Below are 23,869 nucleotides of genomic sequence, written 5' to 3' on the forward strand. Positions count from 1 at the left end.
CAGGTCCTCCCCACTTTTTTTTGTATTATGAGTTCTCTTTTAAGGATTGCCTTTCTCCATTGATGGTAATTAACAAGAATTTGTCAAATATTCCTCTAAATTTTGGCATGCAACTTTGAGATCTTGTCTAAAAACACTGATCTTTTTCTTCCTTCATATGTAAGTGCTTTTATATTACATAGTAACTATAGCAGCTCATCATTCTTTGCCACTTCGTTCCCTATCATTCATCTTTCTCCTTTAAAAAAGGGGGAGGGGGCGCCTTTACCCTTCACCTACTTTATTCTTTATTACCTCTATAAATCTCTAGAAACTCATCAGTTGTTGTTAGAATCTTGGTATCTATGATATTTGGAAAATATTTTCCTGGCCTCATTGTTATAGTACAGATCCACTTGTTGTAGAAAATACAAAATTTAGTATAATAAATGATTTGACTTAATTAAATTCATGGAGGCTTACATAGTATTGATCCTAATAAAAGGAAACCAAAGAAACTCAGGGAAATGTGAGAACATTTTATGTACCTTGGATAAAGGTGTGCCACAATGTCAGAATGTTGTTTTGCAGAGACCGTAGTATAGAAGAAACCTGGATTTGGAGTCTGAAAACCTAAAGCTGAATTCTGGTCACATTATTTACGTGACTTTGGGCAAAGGCCTTAATCATTCTGAGTTTACTTCCTAATCTGTAGAGTAGGATTCTAAAATCTCCCCCGTGTACACAGAGAAACGATTGAGAAACTATGAAGTATTTCATATATGTATATACATATATATGTATGAAGATCATGTACTTAATCACCCTGATATGAGAACCAAGAATCATGTACTGAATCAACCTGGTATGAGAACCAGGAATGTTTGTTAGCATAAGATACAAGGCATTTTCTCTCTAACGTAGGAGAACTAGAGAAAGACCTATTTGGTGTAAAAAATAATCATGATTGTAATGGTGTACAGTCATTATTAAAACCAAGTTTGTACCATGTTTTAAATAAGTGATATTTTTGTTGAGCAAATGTTATTTAACATCTACTAGGTGTCTATCTTGGGATCTCTCTGAAAAAAAAAAAGCCAAAAATTCCTGTTTGCATGGTGTTTACATTCTAGTGGAGAAAGACAATAAATATGAAAAATAAGTAAATGGTATGGGGAAAAAGAGAAGAGAATTGGAGGTATTGAACTTGAGAGCAGGCCGGGAGCCTGAGAAAGGTAAGTGTCACTGAGAAAGTGACATTTGAGGAAAAGCCTGTGGGGGGGGGGGGTAAGATAACTAAATTCTGGGCAAGTGGTCCAGGCAGAGGTCTTTAGGTGGAAGCATACCTGTAGGGAGAGTGATGAGCTCAGTGTGGCTGGAGCAGAAGCAAGGGAAGAGGCAGAGGAGATGAAGGCAAGGAGGGCACCTATCAGCCAAGGCCTTAGTGGCCTTAGTAAGGGCATTGGCCTTTACTGTGCGGAACTAAGTCCTTAGAAACTTCTGAGAAGAGAAGGAGTATGATCTAACTTGAATTTTTTGTTTACAATTTTAAGTGCCAATAATACTGTATAATGCAGTAGTGTATACTCTTTGAAATGGAAATAAAGAAGTAAATAAACATTTCTGCAAATTAAACAGTGACTACAGGTGTCTGTCTTCTGTCAAATCTAAGGTCAGCCTCACCTTACCATGGTTTTACCATTGTGAATCGACTGAATATGCACAATCTGGTTGAACCAGTGAATAAAGATTTGGAATTTCAGCTCCATGAACCATTTCTTCTGTATAGAAATGCAAGCTGTGAGTATATCTGTTTTATTACAGTTCATATATTTACAATTTAAATTGTGTGACTTTAGTTTCTATCATCACGTTATTTTTGGAGTTTCAAGTTACAATAAAAAATATAGAAACGCCTGGGTGGCTTGGTCAGTTAAGCATCTTCCTTCAGCTCAGGTCCTGATCCCAGGACCCTGGGATCAAGTCCCGCATCGGGCTTCTTGCTCAGCGGGGAGCCTGCTTCTGCCTCTGCCTGCCGCTCCCCTTCCTTGTGCGCACGCTCTCTCTCTCTGACAAATAAATAAAATCTCTAAAAATAATGTATATAATCTATACTCTTAGGTTATAAATGAGTCTCTTAGTAAGATCAAACCTTTTAAATTGGGCTTTCTAAAATTGAAACACTCTTACAGTAACTTTTTATATTGTTTTAGTTAAATATACTCTTCCATGTAATAGCACTACATCATATTCCTGTTGTTTGTTTTACGAAAATTAAGTTTCTCCCTTTGTTTTGGTTGGAACTGAATTGTTGGCTGCCCATGCCTCTGAGCAACAGAACTTAGTTTGAGAGATACAGGACGGGGACTGATACTTCTATCCACAAAGAAAGTACTATCTTTGCCCTGGTGGTGGTATTTTTAAGTCTGTTTATTGAGTGTCTACTGGCTGCAAGTTCTGGGCTCAGAGCTACTTTACCTTAATGTTAATGGTACCATAATCTATGTGGGGCAGGCAAGCAGTTAAAAGAGCTGAGACTCTCAGGCTCCTCTGCTATGAGTCTGCTTCTTCTCTCCCACTCCCCCTGCTTGTGTTCCCTCTCTCGCTGGCTGTCTCTATCTCTGTCAAATGAATAAGTAAAATCTTTAAAAAAAAAAAAAAAAAGAGCTGAGACTCAGAGATGAGTGGCAGCTCCCCAGTTGGAGAGCAAGAATCATAACCCTCTTCTCTGCTCCCTAGTTCAGGGTCCTTTCAGGCATTTGACAGCCTCCTGAGAATGGTTGCATGCAGCCCACAAAGCTAGAGTGGCCCTTTCAAAAAGTTAAGGTACTAATGGTGGGGAGGGGGGGGAGTAAGATACTAAAGAGGTATCCTCAATTCCTGTATTTCAGTATGGGTGTTGAAGGTATGAGTGTTTGAGGATAGAAGAGAGACTGTTTGGTACCGACGGTGGGTAGATCAGACCTGGTTACAGTAGTAGAGCGACTGTAACTATCACCCAAGGAGATTGCTGGAGAAGTGTTCCTTCTCACTTAAAAAGGAAAAGTTACTACAAAAAAAAATACATTTTTTTAGGAAGATTTTCATTAAGAAGTTTAAACAAAGGCTTCCTTAGTTGAACGGAAAATTCACTTAACCAAGGTTGTCCAGTTTCCCAGTTAATTGAGGCACTGGATCATCTTCTGAGGGGCCACACAGTTTCTGATATTGCTAATTAGAAATTCCAGAGCACATCAGCTTGTTTTCAGACTAGAGAAAGGCCTGAAAAGGTCAAGTACAACACTGTGGGTGTATTAGAAACGGTGCACAAGAGGAGCTTGGGAAAGTATTTAAAGGAACAGCCGTATTGGGGAGAAGTGACAAGGCAGCATAAAGTGATTCTGGGAGTGTGAAGGCCTTTCTCGAGTGTGTGTCTTGTCTGCCTAGTCTTAAATGTGGAAAATAGTCTTGTCAGGTCTGCAGGCTATTGAGTTGTTAAGGGATTTGTTCTTTAAACAAAAAGTTAATTAGTGCCTGAGTGTGTATACAGGTAATTATACGTGACTCCGTAGCTGCCCTTCTGTCATTTTCTTGTGGGAAATATCACTAAGACACCTGACCCATTTTGCTCACTACACCTTCAGATCCGGCTTCTTTCACTCAAATCACTTTCTAGAATTAATAGAAAATTGCACTATGATTTTTTCTTGTTCTAATTGTTTCGTTTTGATTTCACTTTTTAGTTTGTATTTATACCCCCCCCCCCCAAAGGGAAAGGTAAAATCTTACAGAGAAAATGCTTACACTAGCCAGGGGCTTAGGTTTGGTGATTCTATTGAATAATTTGGAAGCAGTATATTTCTATACTGATAAGGGCCTTTTGGCAGCCAGGAGACCCATGCAGGGCTGCAGTGAGGGTTGGGAAGACTGCAGATTCCGTAGTTAATTAGGCAAAAGTGTAGTTCCTAACTCCTTACTTCTGACTTATATTGAGGAAACAAGAGTCCCAGAGAAGTTAAGAAACTTGCTCAAGAATCACAAAGATTGTAAGTGACAGGCAGAATTCAAATCTTCAAAGCCCATATTCTTTCTGCTCAGCTGCCACAATAAAATTACTTACTTCATCATTCATCAGTCCACGTTCTAGAGTGAGGCTGACCCATACTACTCTGCGGTAATGGAAGTGCTCTGTGTCAGTCCCATCCCAAAGAGTAGCCACCACTCAACATGTGACTGTTGAGCACTCGAAGTGTGGCTAGTACAAGCAAGAAGTTTTCTTTTCTTTTTTAGTTTATTTAACTTAATCAGTTTGCATTTAAGTAGTCACATGTGGCTAGTGGCTACCGTATTGGACAGCAGAAGTCTAAAGCATGAACCCCTGCTCACACACACCCTTTTGTTGCGCCATACCTGAATTGAACAAGCACTAGGGGAGCTTTGGATTCAATTTTTATGCCTCTCATTTAGTCATTCTTTTTAAAATTTATAAATGATTTCTAGATACGAAAGCTGCAGAAGATATCCCGGGGGGTGGGGGGGGCTTTGCCATGGTAACACTCTTTTGGCATGCAATTTAATTTTCAGAAAAGAATTCTATTCTAGGCTTTGCCATTTTCGGTCTGTAACCTTGGATAAATCATGTAAACCACTGATCTGACCTACTTATCTTAAAAGGGCATCATATACGTGAAGGTATTTTCTTAGGCACTTACAAATATAAAATATTACAGACTGTGTCTCCATCTTGGACCCAAGCCAAGTGATCTTTGTGGTGAGAGAGTCATAAGGATTTTAACATTATCCACGTTCTCTTATAACCCAGGCCCATAGTGGCCTTCCTCCTGTCCCTCTGACTAGCACCATGAGAAGCTAGAGACTCTGTTTATCTTTATAGATATTATTTTCAGATGTTATAGGGGCCATTACTAGGCAGCCTGAGGTATGATAAGTTGAAAATATATACATGTTAAAAATGAGAAATCTTACGGAGTACAGATTTTTTAAAACTCAATAGCAACAGTTCTGATCAGTGGGTCATGATGTTTATTTTGATTAGTATACTGGAATCCATAGCACTGTCCCAGCTAAAACTTTGTATTGATGTCATGATGTTTAATTTGTGGACACCTCTCCCTAAAAAACATTGATGATAGTTTTAATTTTATCTTTGATTAGTTGAAGAAACATAGTTTTTTTGATGTTTTAAACATATGCATTACTACCAATCTGCTGATCTTCTGTTTTCATTTGTAAAGAAAATCCGTGTTACTCACTGCATTATAAAAATCATTCTTGGGAGACTCTGAACTTCTAGGACTTCTAGGACATAGGCACATCAAAGAAAATATCCTTCAACTCCTGTCCAGCAATGTCATAACAGGAAATCTTTCTCCTACAAACATTTGGAAATGCTGTATAAAATATCAAATGCATAGCTTATCCAAAAAGAGAATAAGGGACATTTCAGTGGGCCAACATCAGAATGAAAACTGAAAGCTGAAGTGAGAAACTTATAAACCAACGCTGGCTGCCAGCTGTTAGGGGTTCTTAGGTATGGAGCTCTCCTTCATATAAGGATCCCATGACAATTACATGGAGTCAGGAGACAGGGCCTTGGGCTCATACAGGTGGAGAGGTAGAGCTGAGACACCCATACATCCATACAGCGAGGTCCCCTAATGAGCTACATACTAATTAATTTGAAAGATACCAGCCCACCAACCGAGGAGAAGGACAAGGCAAGCTTATCTATCTCAGTATGGGCTGTGGGTAACAGGGAAAATGTCTCCCCTGAATAATTGTAACCATGAGCTTTCTCATACAGGTTTGGGGTTCAGGTTATATCATTCACTTGGTATTATTTCTTAACCCAGTCCAAAAAATTAACATAAAAATTGATCCTCAGCTGGTGAGTACTCTAGATCACCTGGCAAAAGCAGATGCAAAATCCTTCTAGAGAGACACTGAGGTTGCCCAGGGACCTCATCGACACCCTTATGGTCCAAAATTACTAAATACACAAAATTACTAAATATACAAGGAAATAATTCACAATCAGTGAAAGATAGAATACCACAAACAGCAGGATTAGCCAGTCCTTCCCCAAAATTTTAGTTAATGAAATGATCAGATAGAGACTGTAATGGGTGTAAATGTCAGATGTAGATTATAAAAAAAGTGACAGATTTGAAAAATAACCAAGTCCAATTTCTAGAAATTAAAATTTTAGTTATTGAAATAAACTCTCTGCATGGACTCAGCAGTTAATTTGTAATAACAGGAAGGAGAATTGGGGAACTGGAAGAGACATCTGAGGGAATTATCCAGAATTCATCCAAGAAGGGAAAGGAAATGGAAAATACGGGCAGGAGGACGGAATTGGAAAGTCTAACACATAACAGGAGAATTTCAGAATGATAAAATAGATTTAAGAGAGTATTTGAAGAGATTATAACTAAAAATTTTCTAGAATATTCAGAAGTCATAAATCTCAGATTTAGGCAGTAGAACAAGGCACCAAGCATAGTAAGTAGACAGAAATACACAAAGAGACAGAAACAACCAAAGGCTACTTGAGATTGATTATTTACAAAGAGTGCCAGTTAGACTGACAGCATATTTAATTGAAGCTACTGAGTTTGGAAGACGAAGGAATAAGAGTACTGAGGAAAAAACAACCTATACTTCAGTAATTCAGGAGGACAAAATAAAGACATTTTTTCAACAAAAACAACTTTTGCCTCTAGCGGCCCCTTCCTCTAGGTGCTTCTAAGGTAACACTGTCCAGTACAGTAGCCGCTAGCCACACGTGGCTGTTGAGCACTTGAAATGCTCCTAGTGAACTGAATTCTTAATTGTATTTATTTTGGTTCAGAAATAAGAAAATCGTGGGGTGCCTGGGTGGCTCAGTCAGTTAAGCAGCCGACTTGATCTCAGCTCAGGTCTTGATCTCAGCTTAGGTCTTGATCTCAGGGTTATGAGTTTAAGCTCCACATTGGAGAATTGAGGAACTGGAAGAATTGAGGAACTGGAAGAGACATCTGAGGGAATTATCCAGAATTCATCCAAAAAAGGGTGGGGTCCAAAAGAAAGAAGAAAATTGAGCACAGAAGAAAGAAATGAAGTTTATAAACTACTAAGCAAAGAAAAGGAGGTAAATCAAAATAAGCATGGACTACGTAAGACAGTGAGATGACTAGTCTGAGTAGAGGTGTTAAAAAGGTGAGGCAAGGGGCGCCTGGGTGGCACAGCGGTTAAGCGTCTGCCTTCGGCTCAGGGCGTGGTCCCGGCGTTCTGGGATCGAGCCCCACATCAGGCTCCTCCGCTAGGAGCCTGCTTCTTCCTCTCCCACTCCCCCTGCTTGTGTTCCCTCTCTCGCTGGCTGTCTCTATCTCTGTCAAATAAATAAATAAAAAATCTTTAAAAAAAAAAAAAGGTGAGGCAAAAATACTAGACATCAACAGCATCAGGTAAAAACTCTTCAGATCTAAAGCATCCCACAACTGGGGTGAGAATAGATAAATTGATTAACCATAGATTTGAATCAAGTTGTGCGTGTTTAAATGATTCAGGGTAACCACCGCAAAACAAACATAGGAGTCTTTTAAACCAGTACAAACCAGGGTGGGAAAAAAAATGAATGAACACCACGGGAGATAGAAAGCCCAACATAAAGGGGCAGAAATAAAGAAGTCAGTAACTAGAACAAAATGTTAAGTGTACTGAAGTTGCCAGTTACAAGATATCGTGGGACTGGATGAAGATACAGAATTTGTGAATAATGTTTTCAAAAAACTTAAAACTCAAAAACCTGGAAAGATTGAAAGTAAAAGGAGAGAATGCAGTGTATCAGGCAACTGTTAACCCAACAAGGCTGCTGTAGCTATGTTAGTCATACATGATAGATTTCAAGTGAAAAACATCAGGGTGAGAGTTGCTGCGTAATGATAAGAGGAATGAACTCCCTAGAAGATAAAATGATTCCAAACTGGTACATACCTAGTATATGTCAGAAATACATATCAAAAGTTAAAAATCCCTAATCATCATGGGAGATTTTAACAGGCCACCTCAGTAACTGACAGATAAATCAGATGATTTTGAGATATTTAAACAGTATAGTTAAACTTGATCTAATGAGCATATAAAGAGCCCTGTTTCTAGCAATTCGAGAATTTCCTTTTTTTTTACCGAATGTAGGCCTCCCAGCCCAAGAAGTTAAGAAAAAAGAGAAATCTGGGTTCAGTTGAAGGAAAATACAGATGAGTGGCAATTAACTGCAGAACATAGAAATTGCAGAACAACAGATTGAAACCAGTAACAAAAACTCCCCTATAATCTGATTGATCCAACAATAACAAAGGAGGGGGAGCATAATGGGCAATATTAGGAATAATGTATATATTTTTATGTATTGCAACTAAATATAGGGAATACACATTTTTTTAAAAAAATCACTATGAAGAACTTTTTGCCTATACATTTAAAACTTAGAATATAGGTATAGTTTCCTAGGGAAAAAACATAGTGTAACAAAACGTATTCAGGAATAAATAGATCTGAATACATTCACAAACAATAAAATGTTGGGTCAGTAGTTTCAAATCTCTCCGATCACATCTAAAGAAAATGCTAAGAGGAACGTCCTATTCAGAAAATGGAATCAGGACAGTTAATCTCCATATAGAGACTGGCCTCTGCAAAAGCAGATATAGGATCTGTACATTTCTGATTTTATCACAGGGCACTTATCTCCACTCTTGTGCAGTGAGATCGTGCTGCTCTTATCCACTATTCATTCTTTCAGCAAGCATTTGGCAAGCACCTGCTGCAAGCAATGTACCTTACTGTGTATGTTTCTCCTAGAAGGTGCTTTCCCTTTGATTTCTACTTCTGTGGGCACCTCTTTATGACTGAATTGTGAAATGCCCCCAAGAATATTCTGTAAAGGGTTTTTTTTTTTTGGGTTTTTTTTTTTGGGTGGGCAGCAAAGTTCATTGAACGATAGTAAAGTGTTAGTACAAAGCTCCCGAAGAGGGAGGGGACCTGGGAGGGTTGCCTCTGTAAAGGGTTCTGAAAAGGTTTTTTTAATCCAAAATTTGGTACACGAATCAGCAAAAAAGTAAAAGAAAGCAAAACTGGTTTTTCTGTTTGTTACAGCTAGGCAGTCTACACTGCAACTTGGTTAATCGAAAATACTAAAGTTAAAAGTTTGTGGTCCCATTAAGCTCTATAAAGTCAATTTTGGCATTTAATGATTTCCTTTTGCAAAAACTATTTCAGTATTGTCTTCTCCTTTGTTTTTAAACAAACAGGCTGATTATTTAACTCAGACATACATCTTATTCAGTGACACTTATTGAACATCTGTCATTTACCAAGTACTCTTATCAAGTGCTATACCATTTTGATAAAAACTGTTGTGTACTTTTAAGTCCTGAGGTTATCTTTTTAGTCCTGAGGTTCTGTTGTATTTTCTTAGAGAATTATAAGCAGAAGTCATTATGTTAGAACTTTTAGTGTCAGAACTCTACCTTTCTGGTAAGGGTGAAGATTCTTAATGAAATATGTTACTATATTAATCCCAGTGCTATGAATATTTCTTCCTAATACAGCTCTGTTAATGATAAAAATTAATGATTTAAGATTTATGATTAGAAAATTACCAGCTGTAAATTTGAATGATTAGGCCAGCACTATTGAAAAATCTGATCCACCAGAGACCGTGAGGGTATTTACATGTTTTTTTTTTTCCAATAATCATTTTTAGCAGCAACACTGATCCATTAATTAAAAGGAGTATACAGTCTAGATTTTCTTTCCTCAGACCTAACTTTATTCCCTCCTTAGACCAGTGTATGTTTGTGGTTTTAGCCAAAAAATAACAACATTATTTTACTTTACGTGCATATTAGACTTGGCTTTTTATTTTTTATTTTTTTTAGCTGAAAGAAACAAGGACAATTGTTGTTTCCTCCGTCCAGCACCTTAAGGCATAGATCTCCCACTGAATACCATTTTTCATATTTTCAGATGGTTTCTATAATCCTAAAGTACTTTTGAAAAAGTGAACAAAGTATGTTGCCTTATAACCTGCTTAACAACAACAAATCACTGTAACAAGCAATTAAAGATAAAAGTATCATTATTATGTAATATTTTTAAGAACTTACCTCCAAAAGCCTGTGAGAAGTACCCCTTTGTTTCCACTTCACTTATAACTTTTCCTTTATATCGGGCATCAGTCTCTTGATAGAGAACATTTTTAATTAAAATTAGATCACTAGAAAAGGCAGTGTGATTCATTTCCATAGTGTTGAAAATGCAGCTGCCAAATGGAAAGTTTTAGTAGAAGAAATACTGTAGTGTGTACTTTTTTTTGTTTTTTTGTTTTTTTTTTGCCTCTGCTTGGCCTTTCTCAGTTCAAGGGCAAGACTCAGAACAGTAGAGATGGTAGGTGGCTGTTGGCATTTGCACAAATCTTCAGACTTAAAGCACAGTGCAGGAAATGTCCTTGCAAGAGAAGTTTACAACTTGTCAAGTCAAAAAATGTGACTTCTACCTCCAGACTAAAAGAGGAACTTATAAACAATTTTAAAAGCTCCACCGTCCATTCCCTGTGATCTTTGAATTCAGCACGGTGCTTCTTGACCGGCCTGGAGAAAGGCAGTCTTCCACCATCAGCAGCAGCACTGCTGTGGTTGGTGTGACTCTGTTATCAGTGAAGGAGAAAGGATCTGTGGCAACTGCATTAATCTGGCCTTCTGGACAAAGATAAGGAAAGAGCCTCGCTGTTGCCACGTTAGTAGACTGAAGAGGTAAAAACACCATGAAAACATAGGGTGACTTAGACTCCAGGGCTGACCTGGTGGTGCTGTCAGGTCAGAAGTTTCAAATGTCTGTATGGCTTTCTGTTGTAGGCCACTGGTGAGTGTTCTAGGAGGACCTCTAGTGGAGCCTCTACCAGAAGGTTCTGGTTAACTTTGTTCCTAAGTCCATGAACATTTCCAGATTTCCAAAGCAGATTCTTTCCAGTATGTCTCACTAAGTGCCGGCTTTTCCCCCCTAAAGTAGTGTTGTCAGGTAAAAAGCAATTTTAACTTTTGTGTGTGTATGTGGTGTTACCCTAATTGTAAATGTTTTAAAAGTTAACAGAGCATGCACCATTTACCTCTTTTAAATAATTAACGTTTTCTCTTTTGAGAACTCACAAAGGAAAGCAACAGTTACTTATAGCTAAGTGGCAGAAATGTGTTCTTAATATGTATGTATATAGGTTTTCATCCTGTGTTTACAAAGTGAAGTCCATGGTGGAGGTAAAAATTGAAACAGAGTAACCACTAATCCAAGAAGATTTGAAGCCACTCAAGTGGGCAGAAGAAACCTTAAGACTGAGCCCTTGGGGTTCGGTCCCCTGGAGGATCCAGGATCTGAGCTACTTATAGAGTCACTACTTCAGGCACGCACAGCAGGGTTTTTTCTTTGGTTTGTTGTTGTTGTTGTTGTTGTTGTTGTTGTTGTTGTTGAATTAAAAGGAAGGCATGGGATAAGCATTTGCTACCAACATTTAAAAATGAGGACATTTTACACACACACAGCTGGATTTCTGGCGTTTCTTCTTGTGAATGCTGCACAGCACCTGCATCCCTGCAAGCCCTGGGAGTCAGCAGGAGCTCTGGGTGAGGCGTGTGTGCCACAGCCTCTCCAACCCCACCACAGCCTGGCGTGCGTGAGCCTCCTGGCCACCTGCCTTACAGCCCTGGTTTGGATGACCTCTTACTAAAGTGACAGAAAAATATGTAGCAGAGAAGTTAGTTAGGGAAGGGAGAGAAAAGAAGGTCTCCCTTTTCCTACACCACTATCTGAACTATTTCCCAGAGCTCTACGTGTAGATTTCGGGGAGCCTACAAGACTCCATGGAGGCCAGGGGCCATGCTTCCTACCCTTTATTGTCCCTTGTGATACATAAAAATGATCATTTCTGTGCAGGGCGCTGAGATGAATAGCCCACCAGGGGACGGACAGGTCCAACATTTGGCATACCCATAATCACTTGCAGCACACACCTAGGAGAGGCTCCGCCTTAAGGAGTGGCCAGTACTGTGTGGCAATCGTGGCAATTAACCCTGGCAGCACACACAAAACCCTAGTGTGACTCACTGTGGTATTTGGGATTGCCCATTATTTAAGAGTAGAAAGTTTGTAATTAGGAACAAACAGTCATGATATCCTGGGGTTTATTTTCCTAATTTCCCTCCAAAAATTCAACGATCATTTCACGTGTCTGAATCCTGTACTAAGGTTACAGTGTTAAAGGGGACTGTGGAAGCAGTATTGCTGGTAAATAGTTTCAGACTTGATTTTATTTAAAGAGGGGCATCAAAGGGAACCGAATCATGTTTACCAGCCATATGCACAGATTTGTGGAGTTTCCTTGCCTGCCTGTTGGCCACCTACCACAATCTCCTGTCAGAATCCTAGGTCGGGCAGGCTCTGGCTCCATACCCTTTTTCCTGTCCGCATGCGTTCTACCTTCCACCTCAGAGCCTCTCTTCTCTCTCTTTCCGAACCTTTTCATGTTGATGTGGAGCCGTCAGGCTTATTCTGGTCTTAAAGGAAATGATCTGTCATAAGCAGGGGCATTTGCTTTTTCACTAGCCAGGGCAGGCTTATGTTTCTGTAATCTGTTCTATTCTTACATTACTTTTATAATCAGAAGGATTTTCCCTATGTCTAGAATAAATGTTTTTGGCTATGTTCAAAGCACATTTTCTTGTTTTTCTTTCCTGGTGTAGGGCATATTTGTCAGTATCATCTTTAGAAATGTATAACTCTTAACACCATTGCCAAAAAGCTTACATCAAAGCCCCTTTTCTGCTTGGCACCATACTGAGAAAATCTCCAACCTCCTCAAATCCTTTGAGAAAGTAGGTCAGATCTAAATAATAAATGAATCAAAAAGACAACATGTGCACGAGAGTGATTCCCAGCTCTGTTTTTGTGACATTTCACAGCATCTCAAGAAGTCTCAAGGGATTTTACAAAGGATCCAGATTAATTTGGGTTTTCTTGATCTTGTGCGTGCCATACACCATTCCAGATGAGAAGCAGAGTGAGATGTAACATCAAATCATAATAGGCTGCTAGATCTTCAAAAGAGCTCTCTGGGGAAATGGAAAACTCTTGCCCCTCAGCTTTTTAAAATTTCTCAATATTAAATGATCTAATACCTTTAATCTTTGTCAGTGTTGTTTTTCACAGTTTCAAAAGTTGCTATCATTTAAAAAGCAAAGGGAACATTTAAGTTTGGGTGTTCTTTTCTGAATTTTGGTATTTTTCATGGAAGTACAACCTCAGGGTAATCAAATGCCCTACCACCCCCCCTAACTCTTCAGTGACTTGCCTGTACAGCATGACTGACTTGGGACAGTTGTTAACAGCCACACTATATGGTGGGGGTCCAATAACTAAATAGTTTGCTTTCATCTTGAGAAGAACCATTTATAAATCAGGATGCCATCATTTTTTGCCAGAGCAAAATAGTACTGTATCTTCAAATCCCTAAATCGTCTGTGCTATAGTTAACCAAGGAAAATTATTTCAGGACGTTTCAGCAAATGAATTGTTCACAGAATGTGTTGGGCCATAGAGTGGAAGTTCTCTTGAGGAAAGAATACTTGGCTTTGGCTTGAAGACGGGTCCTCCGTGATCTTAGCTATCTGGGAACTTGTCTGTCTTTCCTCACTGGTGACAGCGACAGGCTCAGGGGCAGCTCCCAGGGCCTTCTTGCCAGCTGCATGCACTGAGCATTTGATATGTTGGCAGACAGAGCTGATTCTCGGATGCGTGTCTGAACCTCTACAGGTCTGCTTTTGGCAGAATCGAGTGTGACTCTTATCCTTTACCCATTAAGCTATCGTTATGGCTTCCTTATCTTTATTTCTTCTGCAAACATGCCTTTGAAAGTGTTTGGCTCTTTTTTGGCAGTTTATTTGATAATGTACAAGAGTGGAAGGCATGTGTCTTATTTCTAAATTATATTGTATTTCTTCAAAGGAAAAGGGGAGGATGTAAGTGAAGTATTGTCAACATAAGTTGACAGCTCTGTTGGGCTTATTTTGATTATCAATATGAAATTCTTTCTTAAGAGCTGGGTTTGCAACCCCCTATGAAAACATTGCTAAATGCCCCTTTTTAGCCCAGAGAATGTTGTGTGTTCTTCTCTGAGCCTGATGCAGTGCCTATCATAAACTTTCTCGTCACTGTAAGTTGTAGGGGTGTGTCCTTTAGAGGAAAGCTGCAATCTTGTATTCGGACTCTTGTGTTTTGTGTGTTCTTTAGCCAGGATTGAAACAGACATATTTAAAGAAAGATGGTTGTGTTTAATTGCCATATATGGAGTCTTTTCAGAGCCCAATCTGATTTACTCTACGTAGAAGCAGTCCTTAGCTGCGAGGAATAGGAACATAACCAAGACCCTGCAAGAAGATCATGTTTAATAAGTATCTCCTCTATAACAAAGCCTCCTCTGTGTTCCTTGTCAAAGGGCTGTCAAAGCTAAATTCAGCCTATTTACTACATCATGTAAAATATTCCAAAATTACTTGTTATTTGTTAGACATTGATCCTGTTTGAAATATTGATGGTGTTTTGAAGTTCTGTGAGCAGAAGAGGGGCTGTGAACCTGGGTCCAAACATGGAAAACTCTTCCAGCAGACTGAATGACCATTCAGAAAGCAGAAACCAGCCTGGGTGCCTGGTGGTAGTGTGCACAGTCACTGCACGACACATAGCCAGATGTGGAGCCCAACAGTCAAGGATAGTTTTAGTGAAACCGGAGGGTTTCTCCACCGGAGAAGTCCCCTTATGAACAGGGTAGGAAAAAAATTTACATTCATGATCTTCATTCATAAAATGAAGCTATTCACTCACTCTATGTATGAATGCTCCCTCTACAATGACAATTTAAAAAATCCGATTAAACTTTTATTTCCATCAGAAAGGGAACTTTAAAGTTGTGATTGGCCATGAAGTTTTTTGTAGAATAAAATGACCTTAATTCAGAGTGAAGCAAAATATTTGCCATTAAAATAGCTTTTATTGGGACACCTGGGTGGCTCAGGCAGTTAAGCGTCTGCCTTCAACTTAGGTCATGGTCTCGGGTTCCTGAGATCAAGCCCCACGTCGGGCTCCCTGCTCAGTGGGAAGTCTGATTCTCCCTCTCCTTCTGTGCATGCGCACTCTCTCTCCCCCTCTCTAGCTCTCTCAAATAAATAAGTTCTTTTAAAAAAAAACAGCTTTTATTGTACACAGAAAACTTTAAGACATAATGAAAGAAATTGAGAAACACAAATAAATGAAAAAATATTCCATGCTCCTGGATTGGAAGAATTAATACTGTAAAATGTCCATACTACCTAAAGCAATCTACAGATTGAGTGCAATTCGTATCAAAATTGCCATGACATTTTTCACAGAAATAAAATGAACAGTCCTAAAATTTGTATGGGACTGCAAAAGATCCCCTCAAAGCGTACTTGAGAAAGAAGAAAAAAAGCTAGAGGTATCACAATCTCAGATTTCAAGATATACTACAGAACTTTACTAGCCAAAACAGTATGGTACTGGCACAAAAATAGACACATAGATCAATGGAACAGAATAGAATTCCTGGCAATAAACTCACACATACATGGTCAAATTAATTTACAACAAGGGAGCCAAGAATATACCATGGGGAAGAGACAGTCTCTTCAATTAATGGTGTTGGGGAAACTGGACAGCTACATGCAAAAGAATGAAAATGGGCTACTACCTTACATCATACACAAAAATAAATTCAAAATAGATTAAAGACTTGAATGTAAGACCCGATACCATAAAACTCCTAGAGGAAAACATAGGTGGTGAGCTCCTGGATGTTGGTTTTGGCAATGATTTTTTGGATTTGATGCCAAAAGCAAAAGTAGCAAAAGCAAAAATAAACAAGTGAGACTATATCAAACTAAAAAGCTTCTGCACAACAGAGGAAGCCATCAACAAAATGAAAAGGCGACCTACCAAATGGGAGATAATGTTTGCCAGTCATATATCTAATATGGGGCTAATATCCAAATTATATAAAGAACTCATAAACTCAATGACACTCAATAACAAAAGAACAAATAATCTGATTTAAAGTGGGCAGAGGATCTGAATAGACATTTTTCTAAAGAAGACATACAGATGGCCAAGAGGTACATGAAAAGATGCTCAGCATCACTAATATCAGGGAAATACAAATTAAAACCACAATGAGATACCACCTCATATACATCAGAATGGCTGTTATCAAAAAGACAAGAAAGAACAAGTGTTGGTGACAATGTGGGGAAAAGTAAACCCTTGTGCACTGTTGCTGGGACTGTAAATTGTTGCATCCACTATGGAAAACAATATGGAGCTTCCTCAAAAAATTAAAAATGGAACCACCATATGATCTGGCAATTCCACTTATGGGTATTTATCTGAAAAAAAAAAATGAAAACACGCATTCGAAAAGATAAATGCACCCCCATGTTTATTGTAGCATTATTTACAACAGCCAGAATATGGATACACCTAAGAGTCCATCAGTGGATGAATGGATAAAGGAAATGTATATATACAGAGTGGAATATTATGCAGCCATAAAGAAGAATGGACTCTTAACTTTTGCAACAACATGGATGGACCTTTAGGGCATTACGCTAAATGAAATAGAGAGATAAATGCTTTATGATTTCACTTATATGTGGAATTTTTTTTAAAGATGGATTTATTTATTTTGGGGGGGGGAGGGGTTAGGGAGAGGGAGAGAGAATCCTTAGCAGACTTGGCACTGAGCACGGAGCCCAACACAGGACTCCATCCCACAACCCTGAGATGACGACCTGAGCTGAAACCAAGAGTCAGACACTTAACCAACTGTGCCACCCACGTGCCCCAATATATGTGGAATCTTTAAGCAAAAACAAACAAACAAAAAAAAGCTCATGGATATGGAGAACAGATTTATGGTTATCTGAGTTGGGGGGAGGAGAGGTAAAATGGGTGGAGGGGAGTCAAAAGGTACAAATTTCCAGTTACAGAATGAGTAAGTCATGGGGACGTGATGTACAGCACGGTGACTATAGTTAATAATACCATAGTGCATATTTGAAAGTAGCTAAGAGTGGATCTTGAAAGTTCTTATCACAAGAAAAAATAATTTTGTAACTATATATGGTGATGGGTGTTAACTGGATTTACTATGGTGATCATTTTACAATACATACAAATAACAAATCTTTACATCATACACCTGAGACTAAAATGTTATGTCAATTATACCTCAATTTTTAAAAAGCTTCTAAGTGGCTTTCTCAATGTATATTAATATATCAATACATATTAATGTATGTTGATAGAGTTCAAATAATAGTTATGAAAAGGATCTTAGAAGTTTCTTTTTTCTTTTTTTTTTTTTTTTTGAGAGAGAGAGCATGAGCAGGGAGAGGAACAGAGGGAGAGGGACAAGCAGGCTCCCCACCAAGCAGGGAGCCCAGTGCAGGGCTTGATCCCATGACTCTGGGATCATTACCCAAGCCAAAGCAGATGCTTAACCAACTGAGCACACAAGCGCCCCCACTTAAAGTTTCTTGTTCTAGCATTGTATTTCCTATATTCTCTTATCCTTTTATTGTATAATTTGTAACTTAATTATTTATACTCTTCTATGTGTTACTTGAGTCTTCAAGCGTAATTGAAGCTCATTAACTTTTTGTTTCTATAAAAAATTTTATGTTATTTCATGTAATGAGGCAGTGCCTGTGTGATGTCAAGACTACTGGCCTAGGAATGGGAATACCTGAGTTCTAGCTACAGTTCTAAGACTTCTTCCCTCTGATTCTTAAGCCACTTAGTGTTTCCATGAAAATGCATAATGAGACTTCTCATCCAAATAAGATGGCATAGATTTGTCTCTCCTTGCTTCTCACTGTTAAATATAACTATAAAAACCCAGAAATAACACAAGAGACAATTAGGAGAACTCTGAAAGGTAGGAAGAGGAAGACCCAGAACTGGCAAAACAACACAACAGCAGGGTCTTAAAACCCTCTCACCCAACAGAAGAAGGGGACCCCAGTCTGGTGTTTGTTGACTTCCAACCTATCATCACAAGGCAGATCAGATAGGCTCATTCCCCTCCTGGATCGAGTGGGCGTCCTGCCAACAGTATCAGGTGAGCCCAGGAAGGATTAGAAGCCCTACTGACAATAAGTGGCCACCAAGGGAATCCTTTCCCTTCCTTCCGTGAAGGGGAGGTGTAGGGGTAGAGGAGGAGTGAGGACTCACATCACCAACCTAGCCTGGGAAGCAGTCTTCATCTGTGAAGGTTAGAGGCTCCCTTCTCCAGGAGAGGCACACCAGGTGGCCTAGCCAGGGAGAATTCCTCCCACCCCTTCAAGTGACACTGGCTGAGAGCTACTAAATTCTCACTTCAAGAAATTTTAAAAAGAAGAGCAAAATAAGCTCAAAGCATATATACTTCTGTATAGAAGTAAGGAAAGAATAAAAATGAGAGCAGAAGAAATCAATGATGTTGAAAATATGAAAACAAAAATTAATGAAACAAAAAGCTAAGTTTTTTAAATTTTAAAAAAGGTCAATAAAATTGATAAACCTTTAGCAATACTAACAAAAATAAGAAGACACAGAGTACCAGTATCAGGAATAGAATAGTGGATATCACTATAGATTCTCCAGACACCAAAAGGATAATAAGCTAATGCCATGAACAACTTTACACTCAAACTTGATAACTTAGAAGAAATGGACCTTGAAAACCCAAACTACAAAACTCAACCAAGACAAAATGGATGACATGAATAATCCTTTAGCCACTGAAGAAATTGAATTAATAATTGAAAAGAAAAAGAAATCTCTAGGCCCAGATGGTTTTACTGGAGAATTCAAAGAAGAATTAACACCAATTTTACACAATTTCTTCCAGAAAACAGCCAAGGAGGGAACAGTTGTCAACTGATTTTACAAAGCTAGTATTACTCAGATACCCAAACAAGGCAAAGACAGTACAAAAAAAAAAAAAAAAGGAAAACCACAAAGCAGTATCTCATGAACTAGGTAAAAAAGTCCTCAACCAAATAGTAGCAAACCCAACAATATAGAGAAATATAAGTGATGCCCAAATGGGTTTTATTCCAGATCTGCAAAGCTGGTTCAGTGTTGAAAATCAGTCGGTTTAATACACCATATCAACAGACTGAATATGAAATAGGCTTTCATGCAGGAAAAAAATCATATGTCCATTCATGATAAAAATTCTCAAGTTAGGAATAGAAGTGAACTATGTCATCTTGATAAAGGGCACCTACAACAAACTTACAGCCAACATTATATTTATAGTGAAAGACTGAACGTTTTCCCTGTAAGGTTGAGATCAAGGCAAGGATGTCCACAGTCAACACTGCTGTGCAGCACAGCACTGAAAGTTCTAACCATTGCAGTAAGGCAAGAAAGGAAAATAGACCTACCTATAGGAATAGAAAGGGGAAAGAAAGAAATAATAAAAGTGTTATTCACGAATAAGAGGACCGTCTAGGTACAAATTCCTGGAACTAATAAATGAGTTTGGTGTAAGGTACAAGGATACAAGATCAACACTCAAAAATCAGTCACAATTAAAAACGACCGTTTAGGGCTGCCTGGCTGGCTCAGTCAGAAGAGCATGTGACTCTTGATCTCGGGGTTGTGAGTTTGGGCCACACAGTGAGTGTACAGGTTACTTAAAAAAAAAAAAAAAAAAAAAAAAAAGTTTTTTAAAAAACCCTACCATCTATAATCCTTACAAAGAAAATTAAGTACTTAGGCATAAAGTTAACAAAACCTGTACAGGATTTGTGTGCTGAAAATTACAAAATACTGATGAAAGAAATAAAAAAAAAACCTAAATGAATGGAGAGATAGACTGTACTTGTGTATGAAGGACTCCACATAGTACAAATTCACTTATTTCCAAATTGGTCTATGGGTTTAAAGCACTTTCCATCAAAATACCGGCAAAGATTTTTGTAGGCATAAACGAACTTACTCTGAAATTTATATAGAAAGGCATAGGCCCTAGAAGCTAAAACAATTTGGAAAAGCTGCATAAAGTCGGGGGAATTATTCTACCCAATATTAAGGCCTATTATATAGCAGCAGTAATCAAGACAGTGTGGTATTGGTGGAGGGATAAATGCATAAATAAATAGGATAAAATAAATCTGGAAATAAACCCACACATATATGCCCAACTGCTATTTTACAAAGGTACAAAAGATTCCTCAATAAAGAGAGGAGAGTAGGCGCCCCTGGGTGACACAGTCGGTTGAGCATCTGACTCTTGGTTTCAGCTCAGGTCCTGATCTCAGGGTGAGATTGAGCCCTGAGTTGGGCTCAGTCAGGCTCCTTTAGGAGTCTGCTAAAGTTTCTCTCCCTCTAAAATAAAATAAATCTTTTTTTTAAAAAAGAGAGGAGAGCATTTTCAGCAAATAATACTGGAACAGTTGGACCAAAAAGAAAAAAAAAAAGGACCTTAACCTAAATGTTTTTATACAAAAATTAACTCAAAGTCAATCACTGACTGAAGTGTAAAACTATGGATCTTTTAGGAAAAATCATAGGAGAAAATTTTGGAACAAGGCGTCCATCAGCAAAAAATTCTTTGACTTGACACCAAAAGCATGATCCATAAAAGGAAAAATTGATAAGTTGGACCTTGTCTAAATTAAAAAAACTTTTGCTCTTGAAGGACCTTATTAAGAGGATGAAAAACAAGCTACAGACAGGGAGAAAATATTCTCAAAACACATATCCAACAAAGGACTAGTATCTTGAATATATAAAGAACTTATACAATTCAGCAGTAAAAAAAAAAAGAAAGAAAGAAAAATCAATTAGGGGGTGGCATCGGTCGGTTGGGCCTCAGACTCTTGCTTTCGACTCAAGCAGTGATCTCAGGGTCGTGGAAGTGAGCCTTACGCCAGGCTCCTCGCTCAGCGCAGAGTCTGCTTCAGATTCTCTCTCCCTCTCCTTCTGTCCTTCTCGCTTGTGCTCTCTCTTTCCAGTACGTAAATATTTTTAAAAAATCAGAAGGGGCAAAAAACATGAGCAGACATTTGACTAAGTAGAATATATGGATGACAAGCATATGAAAAGATGTTCAGCATTTTTAGCTATTAGGGAGATACAAACTAAAACCACCATGAGATGCCACTATACACCTATCAGAATGGGGGAAGTTAAAAATAGAACAACAAATGCTGGCAAGGATGCAGAGAAACTCGATTGCTCATACATCGCTGGTAGGAATATAAGCTAGCACAGACGCTCTGGGGAACAGGTTAAGAGTTTGTTATTAAACTGAACGTGCAACAGCTGTGACTCCTTAATTGTACTTTGGGGCATTTAGCCCAGAGAGGAAAACTTACGTTCACACAAAAACCTTTGCACGAACATTTATAGGTGCTTTATTTGTAATAGCCAAAAACTGGAAACACGCCACATATCCTCTAGTGGATAAATGGTTGAACAGGTACATCCTATACTACTCAGCAAAAAAGAAAGGAAAGGAAAGGAAAGGAAAGGAAAGGAAAGGAAAGGAAAGGAAAGGAGGAAGGAAGGAAGGAAGGAAGGAAGGAAGGAAGGAAGGAAGGAAGGAAAGAAGGAAGAAAGAAAGAAAAGAAAGAAAGAGAGAAAGAAGGAAAGAAAGAAAAAGAAAGAAAGAAAGAAAGAAAGAAAGAAAGAAAGAAAGAAAGAAAGAAAGAAAGAAAGAAGGGAAAAAAAAGGTGAGGGCAGGGGAGAATGAACTATTGATGCAAGCCGCAACTTGGATGAATAGCCAGAGAATTATGTTGAATTGGAAAAGTCAGTCTCCGGAAGTTGCATACTGTATGATTCCATTTATAGTATATAACATTCTTGAAATACAATGTTAAAGAAATGGAAAACAGATTAGTGTGTTTGCTAGGGGTCGAGATGGGAGAGGGACCAAGGGAGGAGGGTGTGACTATAAAAGGGCACCAGGGTTCCTTGTGGCCAGGGAAATGTTCTGGATCTTGACGGTATCAATGTCAGAAGCCTGGCTATGATATATTACAACTTCACAGAAAGGTACCATTGGAAGAAACAAAGGGCACACGTATTCTGTGTTCATGTTTTATAATTGTGTGTGAAGCTACAATTATTTCAAAATTAAAAGTTTAGCTCTTTTCCTTCGGGGTGCCACCGAAGATCCTGGTGTCACCATGGGCCACCACGAGACCCAGTGTTACCAGTATTGTAAGAACAAGCCGTATCCAAAGTCTCACTTCCGTAGAGGTGTCCCTAATGCCAAGATCTAGATCTTTGACCTGAGGCAAAAGAAGTCAGAAGTGGATGAGTACCTACTGTGTGGCCACATGATATCAGATGAATATCAATATGAGTAGCTCTCCTCTGAAGCCGTGGAGGCTGCCCATATTTGTGCCAACAAGTACATGGTGAAAAGCTGCAGCAAAGATGGTGTCACATCCGAGTGCGGCTCTACCCCTTCCACGTCATCCGTATGAAGATACTGTCCTGTGCTGGGGTTGAGGGGCTCCAGACAGATATGCACAGTGCCTTTGAAAAGGCCCAGGGCATAGTGGCCAAGGTCCACATTGGCCAAGTCATCATGTCCATCCTTACCAAGTTGCAGAGCAGGGAGCATGTGATTAAGGCCATTACAAAGGGCCAAGTTCAAGTTCCCTGGCCACTGGAAGATCCACATATCCAAGAAGTAGGGCTTTACTAAGTTTAATGCGGACGAATCTGAAGACATGATGGCTGAAAAGCAGCTCATCCCAGATGGCTGTGGGTCAGACAAATCCCCAGTAGTGGCCTCTTAGACAAATGGCAGGCTCTGCACTCATGAGAACCAGCACTGCCCCCTCCATATTCATGCCCACCAATAAATCATACTTCCTGTGTTTAAAAAAAATTAAAAAGTTTTTAAAAATGTCCTAATGATACCTGCACTTCCTGTACCATCATCATAAGTAGGAAGGAAGGTACAACCTGGGCCAGGCTATCTGTGAGTGTCATGGCGGGTGCACATGGTAGCAGTGAGCCCTGGCTATCCTTGTGTTTATTTTGACTTTTGTGTTCAGTATTTCTGTTCCACCTTATTCAAAAAGTATTTACAGTCATTTTTAGTATTGTTATCTTTAATAATAATAAAGTTCATTTACCCGTTTACCAAATATCTTTTGAGGGTTTTCTTAGTGTTGATCACACCATCCATGCTGGGAATGAAAAAGGAAAAGAAGTGTGACAGACTGAGCCCAGCCCCAGCACTTCCAGTTCCTGGGTGAATAGTGTTGGGCATGCACTGGCTCTGGAGCTGGTGGCTGTTTTGACTGGAACTACTGATTCTGTATTTCAAGCTTCAAGAGACTGGTGTTTGGTCAGCCGATGGGTGAACTTGGTTTTCAATAACTGAGACACTTTTTTTTTCTCGCATTTTGCTATCCATTTGGAATGCATCTTAAAATCAATGTTGATTCTTAGTTTAACTGGCAGTGTTTCTCTTTCTTGATAATACATAAAATAATGGGGCTGCGTACACTTAGTGGCTCCTTAGGCTCAGAGAGATCTAGTAATCGTGTCTAAAAACAAACTTTTCCGTTTTCACCTGGATATTTTACCTATCCTAATTTTATTAATAATTTTATTAAACAGTTTAGGGGAGAGGCTTTTTTTTCTTTAGAGGAACTCCTAACAGTTTGAGAGTTTATGGTAAATTCTGTGACATTCATGGTAATTTATGTGGTACTTACATACACCCAAATGTTGAAAACTCATTTCCCCTCATCTTTTTTCTTCTTTGTTT

The 23,869-nt window shown here is 38.8% G+C and overlaps 1 protein-coding gene and 1 pseudogene across 2 annotated transcripts in view; both read left to right on the plus strand.

The window, feature by feature from the left end:
* The window catches only part of DCP1A (decapping mRNA 1A), a 53,118-nt gene that overhangs the window by 3,985 nt on the left and 25,264 nt on the right, over nucleotides 1-23,869 (plus strand). Inside the window, exon 3 of the mRNA XM_045807355.2 lies at nucleotides 1,652-1,779. Coding sequence (XP_045663311.1) covers nucleotides 1,652-1,779 — 128 coding nt within the window. The remainder of the gene's footprint in view (nucleotides 1-1,651; nucleotides 1,780-23,869) is intronic.
* On the plus strand, nucleotides 1,652-23,869 carry LOC148108935 (large ribosomal subunit protein uL16-like; annotated as a pseudogene). The gene is made up of 2 exons (XR_015726668.1): nucleotides 1,652-1,779; nucleotides 12,972-23,869. The product of XR_015726668.1 is annotated as a large ribosomal subunit protein uL16-like (transcript).

Source organism: Ursus americanus, chromosome 14 (assembly GCF_024610735.1).
Source record: "Ursus americanus isolate L20-20 chromosome 14, mUrsAme1.1.p, whole genome shotgun sequence".
In the NCBI taxonomy this organism is placed as follows: Eukaryota; Metazoa; Chordata; class Mammalia; order Carnivora; family Ursidae; genus Ursus; species Ursus americanus.